Source organism: Ranitomeya imitator, chromosome 10 (genome assembly GCF_032444005.1).
Source record: "Ranitomeya imitator isolate aRanImi1 chromosome 10, aRanImi1.pri, whole genome shotgun sequence".
Lineage (NCBI taxonomy): Eukaryota > Metazoa > Chordata > Amphibia > Anura > Dendrobatidae > Ranitomeya > Ranitomeya imitator.
Genome location: NC_091291.1, coordinates 3,293,685 through 3,311,137, shown reverse-complemented (window position 1 = coordinate 3,311,137; position 17,453 = coordinate 3,293,685). Strand labels below are relative to the sequence as shown.

Genomic DNA, 17,453 nt, shown 5'->3' with positions numbered 1-17,453 from the left:
GATAACAGGCAGTAATAGCTTGTAGGCTCCTGTCCTACAGTCACCTCCCCCAGTAATGGCTGATAACAGGGAGTAATAAATTGTAGGCTCCTGTACTACAGTCACCTCCCCCAGTAATGGCTGATAACAGGCAGTAATAGATTGTAGGCTCCTGTCCTACAGTCACCTCCCCCAGTAATGGCTGATAACAGGGAGTAATAGATTGTAGGCTCCTGTACTACAGTCACCTCCCCCAGTAATGGCTGATAACAGTGAGTAATAGATTGTAGGCTCCTGTACTACAGTCTCCTCCCCCAGTAATGGCTGATAACAGGGAGTAATAAATTGTACTCTCCTGTCCTACAGTCTCCTCCCCCAGTAATGGCTGATAACAGGGAGTAATAGACTGTATGTGGTCAGGTATCTTTGGTGCTGCTGTGGACGGCTCTGGTGTATCGAGTTGTCGGAGCGGTCAGGTGTCAGTGCCCAGATCTTACCTCCGTTCTGCAGATTCTCGCTGTCCTGCCAGTCGTCGGCCCTTATCGGTTCTGGATTCCTGGGCTGGGTCTTCTGTGACAGTTCTGCCCTCCATGGAGGCGCCAGTGTGATCTGGACGGAGGACACCATGCGTTTACTGGACGACATCTGTAGGGAAGATTTAGAATCATTGTATCCGTAAGACACCGACATGACATGAAGCAGCTGAAACAGGTCTGGCATATACAGGGTATAGAGCGGGTTTATACAGGGTAGGTATATACAGGGTATAGAGCGGTTATTTATAGAGTGCAGGCCTGGCATATACAGGGTATAGAGTGGGTTTGTACAGGGCGGGTATATACAGGGTATAGAGTGGTTATATATAGAGTATAGGTCTGGCATATACAGGGTATAGAGCGGGTATATACAGGGTACAGGGCAGGTACATGCAGGGTATAGAGCGGGTATATACAGGGTATAGGGCGGTTATATATAGAGTATAGGTCTGGCATATACAGGGTATAGAGCGGGTATATACAGGGTGCAGGGCAAGTATGTGAAGGGTATAGGGGGTTATATATAGAGTATAGGTCTGGAATATACAGGGTATAGAGTGGGTTTATACAGGGTGCAGTGCGAGCATATACAGGGTATAGGGCGGTTATATATTATATATAATATATATATATCTAGAGAGAGAGAGAGTATAGGTCTGGCATATACTGGGTATAGAGCGAGTATATACAGGGTATAGGGCGGTTATATACAGAGTATAGGTCTGGCATATACAGGGTATAGAGTGGGTTTATACAGGGCGCAGGGCGAGTATATACAGGGTATAGGGCTAGTACACTGCTCAAAAAAATAAAGGGAAAACTTAAACAAAATAATGTAAATCTAAGTCAATCACTTCTGTGAAATTAACCTGTCCAGTTATGAAGTAACACCGATTGTGAATCAATTTATCCTGCTGTTGTGCAAATGACAGAGATAACAGGTAGAAATGATCGGCAATTATCACCACACCCCCTATAAAGGAGTGTTTTCTGCAGGGTGTGACCACAGACCATTTCTCTGCGCTCATCTTTTCTGACTGTTTTTGTCACTTTTGCTTTTTGTCATTGCTCTCACCCCTAAAGGTACTGTGTACAGTAGCATGAGGTGGTGTCTACAACCCACAGAAATTGCTCAGGTAGTGCAGCTCATCCAGGATGGCGCAACAATGCGAGCTGTGGCAAGAAGGGTAGCTGTGTCTCTCAGCACAGTGTCCAAAGCATTGGGCAGATACCAGGAGATATGGAGGGGTCCGTAGAAGGGCAACAACCCAGCAGCAGGACCGCTACCTCCTCTGCAAAGAGTAACAGGAGGAGTAGTGTCGGAGCCCTGCAAAATGACCTCCAGCAGGCCACTAACATCCATGTGTCTGCACAAACGGTTACAAACCAACTCCATGAGGATGGTCTGAGTGCCCGACGTCCACAGATGGGGGTTGTGCTCACAGCCCAACACCGTGCAGGGTGCTCGGCATTTGCCACAGAACTCCAGGATTGGTAAATTTGCCACTGGTGCCCTGTGCTCTTCACAGATGAAAGCAGGTTCACACTGAGCACATGTGAGAGAATATGGAGACGCCGTGGAGAGCGATCTGCTGCCTGCAACATCCTTCAGCATGACCGGTTTGGCAGTGGGTCAGTAATGGTGTGGGGTGGCATTTCTTAGGGGGCCGCACAGCCCTCCATGTGCTCGCCAGAGGCAGCCTGACTGCCATTAGGTACCGAGATGAGATCCTCAGACCCCTTGTGAGACCATATGCTGGTGCGGTTGGCCCTGGGTTCCTCCTAATGCAGGACAATGCCAGACCTCATGTGACTGGAGTGTGTCAGCAGTTCCTGCAAGATGAAGGCATTGAAGCTATGGACTGGCCCGTCCGTTCCCCACACCTGAATCCGATGGAGCACATCTGGGACATCATGTCTCGCACCATCCACCAACGTCACTTGCACCACAGACTGTCCAGGAGTTGGCGGATGCTTTAGTCCTGGTCCGGGAGGAGATCCCTCAGGAGACCATCCACTGCCTCATCAGGAGCATGCCCAGGCGTTGTAGGGAGATCATAGAGGCACGCGGAAGCCACACACACTACTGAGCATCATTTCCTTGTCTTGAGGCATTTTCCACTGAAGTTGGATCAGCCTGTATTCTAGTTTCCCATTTTGATTTTGAGCATCATTCCAACTCCAGACCTCCATAGGATAATTTTCATTTACATTGATGTTTTATTGTTTTTAACACATTCCACTATGCAATGAATAAAGATTTACAACTGGAGTATTTCATTCACTGACATCTAGGATATGGGATAGTAACTCCTTAACGACTGCCGATACACCTTTTAACGGTAGTAGTTAAGGGAACTTAAACCACAACACCGTTAATTAACAGCGCTGTGGAAAAAGTGTATAGAGTCCCCCAGAGTCACATTTTCTCCGGGGTCTCGGGTACCAGGGGTAGCCAAGACCCCAGGGAACATAATTCGGGTACGTTTTTACCGACTCCGCTGTTGCGATTGCCGCTATTAACCGTATAACGGCTACTACAAAAAAAAGTCTGATTTGTCATTTAATTTCTCCTCTGATGCGATCGCACATCAGAGGAGAGAGAAATGGGGTCCCCCAATCTCCAGTGGCGCCTCCCTGTATCCCTGGACCCTCCTGCATCCCCTCACGGCTGCTGGCATCTTCTTTCGGGAATAAAATGGCGGGCGCATGCACAGTGCGAGCACTGAGATCTGCCGGCCGGCACCCGGCAACAATAGGAGATTTCTCCTATTGGTTCATTTTGATTACTGTGATAGACCCTATCACCGTGATCAAAATAAAAAAAATAGTAAATAAAAACCCCCTTTATCACCCCCTTAGTTAGGGAAAAATCTTGAAATAAAAAATATATTTTTATTTCCATTTTTCCATTAGAGGTGGTCTAAAGTGAGTTGGGCTAGGATTATTGTTGGGGTTAGGGTTATTGTTAGGGTTGGGGTTAGGGTTATTGTTAGGGTTGAGGTTAGGGTTATTGTTAGGGCTAGGGTTTTTGTTGGGTTTAGGGTTATTGTTGGGGTTAGGGTTATTGTTAGGGCTAGGGTTATTGTTGGGGTTAGGGTTATTGTTAGGGCTAGGGTTATTGTGAAGGAAACCCGGTTCCTCCCACGTCACCAATCCGTGACGTAACTACACAGGCACAGCTCTCCGGCGCCCCCTTTGTCTCTCAGGTCAATAAGAGAACTGCACCTAGAGCAAATGACCGCAGGGGAGACTGCCCTGTTACCCAAGCTGGGTATTCTAAGATTCGCAATCAGAGTTAAAGGATCAGCCCAAAATTAATTTATGATTTAATTGCCTTAAGGGCACACTAGGTAATTACAAGTAATATACAGACAAAATATATCAAAAATTACAGTCCGAGTAAAATATAACAATCATAAGACAAGGCTTAAAGGTATACAGCTGGAGGTCAATTTACCAGGTTGAAGGTCGCTTGTGGAAGCCGGGGGGCTCAGCATTCCGCATGTCCAAGACTTAGTTGCCGGGCAGCCGCCAGAAAGCGTGTGCTTGCTCCCCCCTGGCTGGCATACCCTGTTGCTTAGTTTATCATCATCTTCTTCTGTGGAGTGAGTCCCACTCTCCAAGTGTCCTCAGCTCTTAAACCTACCCCCCCCCCTGTAACTGGGTAGGCTAGCAATCTCTACCCCTCAGCTTAACTGCAAAATCTGTGCCCAATATCTAATATATGGAATAACTGCTCTCAGGGTGGTCGGATCAGTACACGGGCGGTACCAGCGCACAAGGTTGGTTCTGCCGGTCGCCCAGGGACCAAACCCGGACCCATTCGGTCGCTGTGGGAGGCTGATCTCCATATCTCAGGTTTCAGAACTCCCACGGACTCGGGAATTGCACTGACAGATGCACAATCTCTTTAGGGTGAGGGGGATATTTTTTATGAGCCTGTACCTCGGACGATGCGTCCATAATTCACGATTCCATGTTGGAGACGGTTCGCCTGGGAGGCCACAATAGACATATATCCTGTGGCCACTTGACATGCGTGCTTTAATTAAGCCCCCAAGCACCTCCTTTGAAGTACCTTCGGCCTGCTACACTGAGCTTGACTTAATTACCACGCTAAAAGGAACTTTATTCATGAGAATAGGTGGGGGCCAGGAGCACTCATCTCTGCAGACCTGTGACCAGGAGACAAAATGGAGTCACGCCAATCTCTGTTAGTATGCCCGTCGAAGATGGTGGCGGCTCCCTCATCACACCTCCCTGCTTTAGACAGCGCTAGGGGGCATCACATTCCTGTGTTCCCCCATGCGCCATTCTGCACCTTCTCCTTGCCGGGACAACCCATCCGCATTACCATGGCCGCTGCCTCTTCGGTGGCAAATGGTGAAGTGATACTGCTGGAGAGCGAGGCTCCAGCGTAGCAACCTTCCATTCGTCCCAGAGACAGAGTGTAACCAGCTGAGGGGGTTGTTGTCTGTTTCCACGGTGAAGTGACGTCCGTACAAGTATGGCTGCAGACGCTGCAGGGCCCATACAATTGCCAGACATTCCTTCTCCATCGTGGAATAGGCCACTTACCTCGGCAGGAGCTTCCGGCTCAGGTACAAAACGGGGTGTTCATGTCCCGTAGTGTCGACCTGGCTGAGCACTGCACCGAGGCCAAAGTCGCTGGTGTCGGTGTGTACTATGAACGGCCACGTGAAGTCGGCTGCCTCTAGTACGGGAGAGCTAGAAAGGGCAGTTTTGAGCGCCTGGAAGGCTGTCTCGCAGGCAATTGTCCAGTCGACTGCGACAGGCAGCTTCTTCCTGGTGAGGTCCATCAGGGGCTTTGCCAGGGTGCTATAGTGTGGAACAAACCTCCTATAGTACCCGGCAGTCCCCAAGAAGGACATCACCTGCTTCTTGGTCCTGGGGGAGGGCCAGGAGGTGATGGCATCCACCTTCCCGGGCTCTGGCTTCAGAGCTCCCCCACCTTCCCGGTGTCCCAGGTAGTGGACCTCACTCATACCCAGCTGGCACTTTTCCGGCTTAATGGTCAACCCTGCTCTCTGGATCCTCCCTAACACCTGCGCCAGGTGCTGTAGGTGATCCTCCCAGGTGGGACTGAAGATGGCAATGTCATCCAGGTATGCGGTCGCATACCCTTCAAGTCCCTTGAGCACCGTGTTGAACATCCGCTGAAAAGTGGCAGGGGCATTCTTCATGCCGAAGGGCATCACCGTGGACTCGTACAGTCCAAATGGGGTGATAAAGGCAGAGCGTTCCCATGCCTTAGGGGTCAGGGGAATCTGCCAATATCCCTTGCTCATATCCATGATGGTCAAGTACTTGGCTCCGGCCAGCTGATCGAGCAGGTCATCGATGCGCGGCATTGAGTACGCATCAGTGACCGTCACAGCGTTGGGCCCCCGGTAGTCCACGCAGACCCGCGTAGTTCGGTCCTCTTTATGGACGAGGACTACAGGCGATGCCCACACGCTGTTGGATGCTTGGATCACCCCCAGCTTCAGCATCTCGTCTATCTCTTGGCGCATGTGCTGCTGCACCTCGAGAGAGACCCGATATGCTGAACGCCGGATCGGGAGGTGATTGCCGGTGTCCACATCATGGACGGCTGCCTCAGTCCTTCCGGGCAGGCTGCTGAACAGCTCCCGAAAGGGGTGTAGGGTGACCCCCAGCTGGGAACGTTGGTCCTCCGAGAGCTGGTGGCCAACCCCCACATCCTCGATGGATCCACCCGCCTTGGCTTGCGTGAGCAGATCCAGGAGGGTTTCTACCTCACCTTCCTCGGGGAGGTTGCACACTGGGTGGGCACAAGCCTCCCGCTCATGATGTGCCTTCATCATGTTCACGTGGAAGGCCTTCCTCCTTCCACGGGCGTGATCCAGGGTGACCAGATAGGTGACAGCGTTGAGCTGCTGGTGCACGAGGTATGGACCCTCCCAGGCCGCCTGAAGCTTGTTTTGTGGGACGGGGACCAGTACCCACACCTTTTGACCCACCTGGTAGGTCCTCTCACAAGCATTCTGGTCATACCACCGCTTCTGGTCAGCTTGGGCCTGGGCCATATTGTCATGCACCAGCCGTGTCAAGGTCGACATTCTGTCCCGGAAGCGCACAACATACTCAATGGCTGACACTCTAGGGGTGGCCAAATCTCCTTCCCACGCTTCCTTCACCAGGGCAAGGGGCCCCCGTACACGTCGCCCATACAGGAGCTCAAAGAGGGAGAACCCCGTTGAGGCCTGTGGAACCTCCCGGTAGGCAAATAGAAGGTGTGGGAGATACCACTCCCAGTCTCTCCCGTGGGAGTCAACCAACATCTTAAGCATCTGCTTTAAGGTGCCGTTGAACCGCTCACACAGGCCATTGGTCTGTGGGTGATACGGGCTGGCTACCAGATGTTGCACCTGTATCTGCTTACAGAAAGACTCCATCAGCTGGGACATGAACTGGGTCCCTCGATCGGTGAGCATTACCTGGGGAAACTCCACTCTGGAGAAGATCTCCAGTAAGGCAGTGTCCGCTTTGTCAGCCTGAATGGACGACAAAGCTACCGCCTCCGGGTACCGAGTGACATAGTCCACTACCGTTAATATGAAGCATTTTCTGGAGTGGCTGGGAGTGGACAGAGGTCCAATGAGATCCACAGCCACCCTCGAGAAAGGCTCTTCAATGAGGGGCAGAGTTACCAGTGGGGCTTTGGGGTGCCTCCCCGCCTTCCCCACCCTCTGACAGGCGTCACATGAACAGCAGTAGGCAATTACTAGGGTTATTGTTGGGGCTAGGTTTATTGTTGGGGCTAGGGTTATTGTTGGGGCTAGGGTTATTGTTGGGGCTAGGGTTATTGTTAGGGTTGGGATTAGGGTTAGAAGGTGTGTTAGGGTTGGAGTTAGAATTGGGGGTTTCCACTGTTTAGGTACATCAGGGAGTCTCCAAACGCGACATGGCGTCACCATTGATTCCAATCAGTTTTGCGTTGAAAAAGTCAAACGGTACAACCTCCCTTCCGAGCCCTGCTATGCACCCAAACAGTGGCTTTTCCCCACATATGGCGTACTCAGGAGAAATTGCACGACAAATTTTGTGGTCCATTTTCTCCCGATACCCTTGCGAAAAAAAAAAAAATTGGTTCTAAAGTAAGTTCTGTTGTGTTTTTTTTCAGTCAAGATGGGGTGCAGAGTGTACATTAATGAGAAAAAAGAACCTTTCTGAAATTACCAAATGGCTGCAATGAAACAAAGAGCGAAAAATGTAAAGGGGTGTGAATACTTTCCGTACCCACTGTACATACAGGTTATAGAGCAGGTATATAAGAGGTACAGAGCGGATATATACAGGGTATAGAGCGGATATATACAGGGTATAGAGCGGATATATACAGGGTATAGAGCGGATATATACAGGGTATAGAGCGGGTATATACAGGGTATAGAGCGGATATATACAGGGTATAGAGCGGACATATACAGGGTATAGAGCGGGTATATACAGGGTATAGAGCGGGTATATACAGGGTTTAGAGCGGGAATATACAGGGTATAGAGCGGGAATATACAGGGTATAGAGCGGACATATACAGGGTATAGAGCGGACATATACAGGGTATAGAGCGGACATATACAGGGTATACAGCGGACATATACAGGGTATAGAGCGGGAATATACAGGGTATAGAGCGGGTATATACAGGGTATAGAGCGGGTATATACAGGGTATAGAGCGGACATATACAGGGTATAGAGCGGGTATATACAGGGTACATATATTGTAGGTTATAGAACAGGTATATACAGGGTACAGAGTGGGTACACACGTGGTCAAAATTGTTGGTCCCCTTCGTTTAATGAGAGAAAAACCCCACAATGGTCACAGAAATAACTGGAATCTGACAAAAGTAATAATAAATCAAAGATCTAAGAAAATGAACAAATGAAAGTCACACGTTGCTTGTCAACCATGCTTCCACAGAATATAAAAAAAAGAAATAAAACTCATGAAATCGGCCTGGACAGAAATGATGGTATCCTTAATATTTTGTTGCACAACCTTTTGAGGCAATCACTGCAGTCAAACAATTCCTGTACCTGTCAAAGAGACTCCTGCTCCTCTCTGCAGGTATTTTGGCTGCTCCATTGTCTCGTGGTTGAAGATTGCCTTTTCCACGTTTCGGCTCTTTTCAAAGATGCTCAGTAGGATTTAGGTCAGGGCGCACAGAAGGCCATTTCAGAATAGGCCAATGTTTTTGTCACGATATTGTATGAAATATCATATAAGTTTAGTTTCTCTGCCAGCACATATAGGGTGGGCGTTGACCCCCCTTCACACTGTGTTTAGCTTGCCTTGTCAATGTATGTGGGGAAGTTTTATTGAAGAAAGGTATTTACGACTGGCATAGCTGCAGTTGGGAAGTTGTACTAGCTGAAACTGGTATAGAAGCTTCTAGAATCCATGAGAGTCTTTGTTCTAATATGATAAGATATTGGGCCAACGACTTAGGCTAGAAGAATATTGAATACATATTCTTAACGTCCATCGGCGGATCTGTCAACCGCTGTAAACATGAGCTTCTAACTCCATCAGGTAAAAAAGTAGGGATGCATAATGATGCATCACCAATAGGACATATTTGATCTCATTAGAATGCCAATGTTAATACGAGATGAATGCTGGGTTTGTTATGACTATGACATGTTCTGTAGCTGAGTTACAGGCATTAGACAAATTTAGGTTAAATTTAGTTACACTGAAGAGGTAGGAGGGTCTGGAAAAACCAGTCCTTTCTGTGATGTCATCAGGTTGAGCTATAAGGCTACGTTCAGACTAGCGTTGTGCGCCGCTGCGTCGGCGACACACGCAAAAACGGGGCAAAATGCACGCTAAAACGCTGCGTTTTGCGACGCGTGCGTCGTTTTTTGCCGAAAATCGGACGCAAGAAAAATGCAACTTGTTGCGTTTTCTTGGTCCGACGCTTGCGGCAAAAAAGACGCATGCGTCGCACAACGCAACAAAAAAAAACGCATGCGTCCCCCATGTTAAGTATAGGGGCGCATGACGCATGCGTCGCCGGCGCAAACCCGACGCACATTAGCTTAACGCTAATGTGAACGTAGCCTAAGTCTGTCTGTCCACTGGAGCCTAGGAGAGTCTGACTTGAAGAGCTGTTCCTAACCAGCGTCCTCATGCACTGGGACATTTGGGGAGCTCCGCCCACCAGCATGGTTTTGCCTGATATGAACTGAGAACATGTGAGTTGTATCTTTTCTTATTTAATCCCTGTTTATTTTATAATTTACCTTGTACATATTTTCAATTGTCTCATATTGTAACATCTTTATATAACTGTTTATAAACACTGCCTGAAACCTTTGATGGAGTATAATATTTAATACTAGATTTGTTCTTCCTGTTCTAAAACGTACCCTAAGTCTTCTGAAGGGAATTGCGCTACTGTTTTGGGTTAGCTTCGGACCCGTTTAATCGAAGCTGGTGGCAGCATACATTTGTACAGTGCCTTTGGGTGTCGTTGTAGCGACTGCGGCGTTGATAATATTGTTGCTGCCTGATTGGGAGTAGTTAATCACGTCGCTTCAGCGTGCCCAATAGCCAGTACATAGCAGGCAGCCTTTCTGGCAACTAATTACCCTAGGTGCAGTACCTAATCTGACCTGAGAGTAAGGGGGGCGCCAGAGAGCTGCAAATTTCAAGTGGAACTGTAAGTGGGATATACGTAAATCCCTGCAGTTCGTGGTATATTGCAGAACAGTGGGATACCTAGAATAAGCCCCTGCTGTAAACTAAGAGGTCAATAGCCTTGTGTGTATTTTTTCATCACAGTGTGGAGTGGAGGGATAACTAAGATTAGCCCCCCTGCACATGTGATAGCCGTCTGTTGGCCTAAAGTCACCCCGACCCATGACGTGAAGGTGACGGTCACGGTGTGTATCGTGACAAATTGGTGGGAAGGCGGTGGGATATCTTAGAGCATTAGTGATTTGGTTTGAGCAATCATTCCTCTCACTAAAAACTTGCAAAGTTCTTGCGATAACTCTGCGCAAATAATTTTGGAGAACGAACTCAGTGTTTATTGGTCCTGAGACAATTGTGTGTACTGGTAATTATCCCTTCCCTTTCTCTTCGTTTTTCTATCCTATCTTTTATTTGGCAACCATGGCTGCGAAAGGAGAAGCCTGGTACGCCCAGCAGAAGGACATTCTTGCTGGGGTATGCACGTACCATGGCCTGAACCCCCAGGGTAAGACCAAGGCTCAAATGGTCGCTGACCTGGTGCAATTTGAAGCAGACCAAGCTAGGCCACAGAGCCCAGTGGCCGCAGAAGCCAGCACAAGCGAACATGTTGCTACAACTGAGGTCCAACCATTAAATGCCGGCCCTATTAGCAATCAGGGCGAATTGGGCCCCCACCTGATGGCGGTCTTGGAACTACTCCCCGCCGATGACCGTGTTGGACGTCTGCAGCTGATCCAGCAATACCATAAGAGAGCAGAGTGCCAAGCCCAGCGAGTCCATGAACTGGAGATGGTCCGGCAGGGGGGGATATTCTCCACCACCCAGAGCCGTGAGACCAGCAGCGCTCAGATACCAAAGCCCCGGCCCGATCACTTTCCTGTTACGGAAAAGGATGGGGACTTGGACACTTTTCTGCGGGCATTTGAGAAAGCCTGCAGACAGTACCAGCTGCCTACAGATGAATGGGCCCGATACCTGACACCAGGGCTGAGAGGCAGAATTTTGGAGGCGTTTGCTGCCCTCCCTCAAGAACAAGATGGTGACTATGGGACCATCAAGCAGGCCCTGATAACAAAGTACTAGCTTACACCCGAGGTTTACCGTAGAAAATTCCGGAACCTTCAACGTGGCCCACATGACAGTTACAGTGATGTGGTGCATGGACTGGGGACCCACTTTGACCAGTGGACCCAAGGACTGTCAGTGACCACCTTTGCACAGCTGCGAGACCTGATGATCAAAGAACAGTTCTTACATCTTTGCCCAGCTGAGGTGCGACAGTTCGTGATGGACAGAGAACCCAAAGACGTGACGAAAGCAGCGCAGATTGCCGATGCCTATGAGGCCAACCGTAGATCGGAAGTGCGGAAGCCAGTCACCACCAGCTAGAGAGGGGGTAAGCCTGCAACCAACGCCAGTACCCCTGGCAGCCAACACACCAGAGGTCCTGTCCCCGTGACCAACAGCACCAGACCTACCACCGAACCTCACCAGTGTTTCCACTGCAAGCGGACTGGTCTTATCAGTCACTACTGTCCAGACAAGCAGAAGAACCCCCTAGCCAAGGCCCCAGGGCCTAATGCAGCAGTTCTTTTGGTGGGTGGTGTGGTTGAGAGGGTGTGTGACAATGTACAGCACGTCACAGTGGGAGGACATGTTGCTACAGGCCTCAAGGACACGCGGGCTGAACGAACTCTCATCCGACCCAAACTGGCGGCCCCTGAAGAAATCATTCCGGGGAAAACCCTAACTGTCACTGGGATTGGGGGCATCAGCTGTCCCTTACCGATGGCCCGGGTTTATATTGATTGGGGTGCCGGGAGCGGGATGAAGGAAGTGGGGCTGTCTGATAATTTACCACTGATGTTTTGTTGGGGACTGATTTGGGGAGGATGGTTGCATACTACGTCCCTGACACCCCTCCCCAATCTACTACTGAGGGTAATGTTAACCATGATGATGATGATGATGATGGGAAATCGCATGTGTTACCTGACCATGCTTTATCTTGTAATGATGCATCTGATAACCATTTTTTCCCTTGGATTGATGGTGAAAATGTTGTACCTGTGCCAACGGAACCTGATAACCATGTTTCTGCAAAGGTTAATGTGTCCATAGGTACAGGCGTGATCAGCCACGTCGCTCTGCAGAGTGAGACGGCTGAGGAGCCTCTAGAAGGGGCAAGTGTCGGTGCTACAGGAAATGGGGAGATGCATGGGAACCGTGAGAAAGGTGATGCCATGAAATTGACCAGGGCAACCGAGGAAGGTAACTGGCCCATAAGTAGCACTGCCCCTGGAGTGTTGGGGGTGGATGGGGAGGTAGAGCCCATAGCAGCGCCGGCTGATGGGTCTGTAGAAATCCCCGGGGAGACAGCCTACGTAGCTGCTGTCACCCACAGTCAGAGTGCCCAGAACGTAGTTAACTGTCCGCCTTCCGGACCCTCCTCAGTCATCATTGTGACTGAACCAGAGGTGCACCCAGAGCAGGTCCAAGAGGGTTCCAGTGGGGAAGGGACCCTGACATCGCTTCTCGCTTCCCCTAGCCAGGAGTTTCAGGCCGCTCTGCGCACAGATGCGAGCCTAGAGAGTTTGAGACAACTCGCCGAGACGCCCACCTCCGTGACTGAGAAGGAGAGGGTGTTCTGGGAACGAGGAAGGTTGTACTGGGAGACAGTACCCGGAAAATCCCAAAAGGAGTGGTTGAGGGAAAGACAGCTGGTCGTCCCGCAGCAATTCTGGGGTGAGTTGTTACGGATTGTCCATGAGATCCCGCTAGCTGGACACTTGGGGATCAGCAAAACTAAGGCCCGGCTGTGTCAACACTTCTATTGGCCTAAGATGGGGACAGATGTGTCAAACTACTGCCGCTCCTGTATCACTTGTCAGAGTGGGGAAGGCGGGGCCTGCTCTTAAGGCTCCCCTGATCCCTTTACCAGTGATAGAGGAGCCTTTGCAGAGAATCGCGGTGGACATTGTGGGCCCGCTGGCCGTCTCCAGCAGCTCTGGAAAGCAATACATCCTTACTGTGGTAGACTACACTACCCGGTACCCAGAGGCAGAAGCTCTGTCGTCAACTAGGGCAGATAAGGTGGCGGATGCCCTGTTGGCCATGTTTTCACATGTAGGATTTCCCAGGGAAATGCTTACTGATCAAGGGACCCAATTTATGTCTCGCCTAATGGAGGCTCTCTGTAAGAGAATGCAGGTGAAGCACCTGGTATCGAGTGCGTATCACCCACAGACCAATGGCTTGTGTGAACGCTTCAATGGTACCCTCAAACAGATGCTACGCATGCTGGTTGAAACCCAAGGGTGCAACTGGGAGCGGTACCTCCCACACCTGCTATTCGCTTACCGAGAGGTTCCGCAGGCCTCGACGGGGTTCTCCCCCTTCGAGCTCCTGTTCGGCAGGCGAGTCCGGGGACCCCTTGGGTTGGTCAGAGAATCCTGGGAAGAGGAGCCGAACCCTTCTGAAGTGTCCATAGTGGAGTATGTCATGCGCTTCAGTGACAAGATGCAGATCTTGACGCAGTTGGTGCATGACAACATGACGCAGGCTCAGGCTGACCAGAAGCACTGGTACAACCAGAATGCCCGGGAGCGGACCTACCACGTGGGTCAAAAGGTGTGGGTGCTGGTCCCTGTACCAACGGATAAGCTTCAGGCAGCCTGGGAGGGCACGTACGTCATCCACCAACAGCTCAACTCGGTCACCTATGTGGTTATGCTTGACCACGCTCGGGGTAGGCGAAAGGCCTTTCACGTCAACATGATGAAGGCTCATCACGAACGTGAACCTTTCGTCCTACCGGTCTGCAGCTTACCCGAAGACGGGGAGGAAGACACCCTCCTGGACATGCTGGCGCAAGCCTAGGCTGGTGGATCCATCGAGGACGTGGAGGTAAGAGCCTCGTTAACTGAACCCCAGCGGTTGCAGTTGCAAACCACACTGGAACCCTTCTGGGTCGTGTTCTCCAACCGACCTGGGAGGACTGAGTTAGCAGTCCACGAGGTGGACACCGAGAATCACGCCCCACTACGGTGAACACCCTATCGAATCTCTGACCAGGTGCAGCAGATTATGCGCCAGGAGATCGATGAGATGTTACAGCTGGGGGTGATTTGACGGTCAAAGAGCGCGTGGGCCTCACCTGTAGTTCTCGTGCCAAAGAAAGACTGGTTCTGCGTGCACTACAGGGGGCTCAACGCCATCACAGTCTCTGATGCGCACCCAATGCCACGCATCGAGGAGCTGCTTGAGAGGTTAGCTGGCGCAGAGTACCTGACCATAATGGATCTAAGTCGAGGATACTGGCAGATTCCCCTGAGCCCCGAGGCGCAGGAGAAGTCCGCCTTTATCACACCCTTTGGACTGTACGAGTCCACAGTCATGCCCTTCAGCATGAAGAATTCCACTGCCACTTTCCAGCGGATGGTCAACCTCCTGCTTCAGGGACTGGAGGAGTATGCCGCGGCTTACTTGGATGACATTGCCATCTTCAGTTCCTCCTGGGATGAACACCTGCAGCATCTCGAGGAGGTGCTCAGGCGAATTCACCGAGCTGGACTGACTACAAACTGGGAAAGTGCCAGATGGGCATGAGTGAGGTCCACTACCTGGGGCACCGGGTAGGTGGGGGCACCCTAAAGCCAGAGCCTGAGAAAGTGGGAGTGATCGTGAACTGGCCCACCCCCAGGACCAAGAAACAGGTGATGTCCTTCCTGGGCACTGCAGGGTACCATAGGCACTTCGTACAGCACTAGAGTAGCATGGCAAAATCCTTGACGGACCTCACCAGGAAGAAGCTACCCCACATTGTCAACTGGACTGACGGCTGTGAGGGGGCCTTCCAGGCATTGAAAACAGCACTGTGCAACGCCCCTGTGTTGTAAGCAGTCGACCGTTCTTGGTACAGACTGATGCCAGCGAGTTTTGCCTCGGTGCTGTACTCAGCCAGGTTGACTCGGAGGACCAAGAGCACCCCGTGTTGTACCTGAGCCAGAAACTTTTGCCGAGGGAAGTGGCTTACTCCACCATCGAGAACGAGTGCCTGGCCATAGTCTGGGCCCTGCAGCGCTTGCAGCCCTACTTGTACGGTCGCACCTTCACTGTGGTGACCGACCACCACCCTCTGCGCTGGCTAAACGCTATGTGTGGAACCAACGGCAGGTTGCTACGCTGGAGCCTTGCCCTTCAGCAGTTTGACGTCACCATTGAACACAAAACGGGCAGGGGGCATGGAAATGCAGATGGACTGTCCTGCCAGGGTGAACCTACTGAGGTGCGCTTGGAGGCATACCGAGGGGTTCTGCCTCCGTAGCGCACACCAAAAGGTGGAGGTGTCACGATATTGTATGAAATATTATATAAGTTTAGTTTCTCTGCCAGCACATATAGGGTGGGCGTTGACCCCCCTTCACACTGTGTTTAGCTTGCCTTGTCAATGTATGTGGGGAAGTTTTATTGAAGAAAGGTATTTACGACTGGCATAGCTGCAGTTGGGAAGTTGTACTAGCTGAAACTGGTATAGAAGCTTCTAGAATCCATGAGAGTCTTTGTTCTAATATGATAAGATATTGGGCCAACGACTTAGGCTAGAAGAATATTGAATACATATTCTTAACGTCCATCGGCGGATCTGTCAACCGCTGTAAACATGAGCTTCTAACTCCATCAGGTAAAAAAGTAGGGATTTCTCTGTAATGATGCATCACCAATAGGACATATTTGATCTCATTAGAATGCCAATGTTAATACGAGATGAATGCTGGGTTTATTATGACTATGACATGTTCTGTAGCGGAGTTACAGGCATTAGACAAATTTAGGTTAAATTTAGTTACACTGAAGAGGTAGGAGTGTCTGGAAAAACTAGCCCTTTCTGTGATGTCATCAGGTTCAGCTATAAGTCTGTCTGTCTGCTGGAGCCTAGGAGAGTCTGACTTGAAGAGCTGTTCCTAACCAGCGTTCTCATGCACTGGGACATTTGGGGAGCTCCTCCCACCAGCATGGTTTTGCCTGATATGAACTGAGAACATGTGAGTTGTGAGAATGAAAGAGGAATCCAGCTCAGGAAAGTAGATAAAATCAAAAGTTTTTATTCCAAAATATTTTAAAAAAGAGGAAACACTGCATGTCAAAAATCAGCAATATCCAATGAACGGAAGGACGACCATGATACAGCTGAACGCGTTTCGAACACTAGGTGTTCTTAGTCCACAGCAAGTGATCCAAGTGAAAACTTCACATATAAAAGCATCCATCACAGGTGAAATGAATACATGACATAATTGAAAAGACACACCTACTGCAATACAAAAAATGGTATATGTGATACAAAAAAAAAAATTTTGCAAAAAAAGAAATAAATAATTACGTTACATGCAATCAAAATGACAAAATGAAACAAAATATATAAACTAATATAAATATAATATGTTTGAAATGAGAAAACATTTGATTTAATAATGCAACATAATTTCTTTTTTAAGATTTAAACCTGTAGGAGTACGTGTGTCAAGTAAATAAATCCAGAACGCCTCTTTTTTTCATGTGAGTTGTACCTTTTTGTTATTTAATCCCTGTTTATTTTATAATTTACCTTGTACATATTTTCAATTGTCTCATATTGTAACATCTTTATATAACTGTTTATAAACACTGCCTGAAACCTTTGACGGAGTATAATATTTAATACTAGATTCGTTCTTTGTGTTCTAAAACGTACCCTAAGTCTTCTGAAGGGAATTGCGCTACTGTTTTGGGTTAGCTTCGGACCCGTTTAATCGAAGCTGGTGGCAGCATACATTTGTACAGTGCCTTTGGGTGTCGTTGTAGTGACTGCAGCGTTGATAATTATTGTTCCTGCTTGAGTGGGAGTAGTTAATCGCGTTGCTGCAACGTGCCCAATAGCCAGTACATAGCAGGCAGCCTTTCTGGCGACTAATTACCCTAGGTGCAGTACCTAGTCTGACCTGAGAGTAAGGGGGGCGCCAGAGAGCTGCAAGTTTCAAGTGGAACTGTAAGCGGGATATACGTAAATTCCTGCAGTTCGTGGTATATTGCAGAGCAGTGGGATACCTACGATAAGCCCCTGCTGTAAACTAAAGGTACTGTCACACTTAGCGACGCTGCAGCGATACTGACGACGATCCGGATCGCTGCAGCGTCGCTGTTTGG

The 17,453-nt window shown here is 49.5% G+C and overlaps 1 protein-coding gene and 1 long non-coding RNA gene across 5 annotated transcripts in view; one reads left to right on the top strand and one right to left on the bottom strand.

Annotated features, from left to right (window-relative positions):
• LOC138651974 (uncharacterized) overlaps positions 1–17,453 on the top strand; it is a 120,730-nt gene that overhangs the window by 43,543 nt on the left and 59,734 nt on the right. The window lies entirely within an intron of this gene.
• Positions 1–17,453, bottom strand: part of LOC138651970 (filamin-binding LIM protein 1-like) — a 35,853-nt gene that overhangs the window by 10,117 nt on the left and 8,283 nt on the right. For all 3 annotated transcript variants that reach the window (XM_069742632.1, XM_069742633.1, XM_069742634.1), the window contains exon 2: positions 477–624. In XM_069742632.1, the coding sequence (XP_069598733.1) occupies positions 477–624 (148 nt within the window). The remainder of the gene's footprint in view (positions 1–476; positions 625–17,453) is intronic.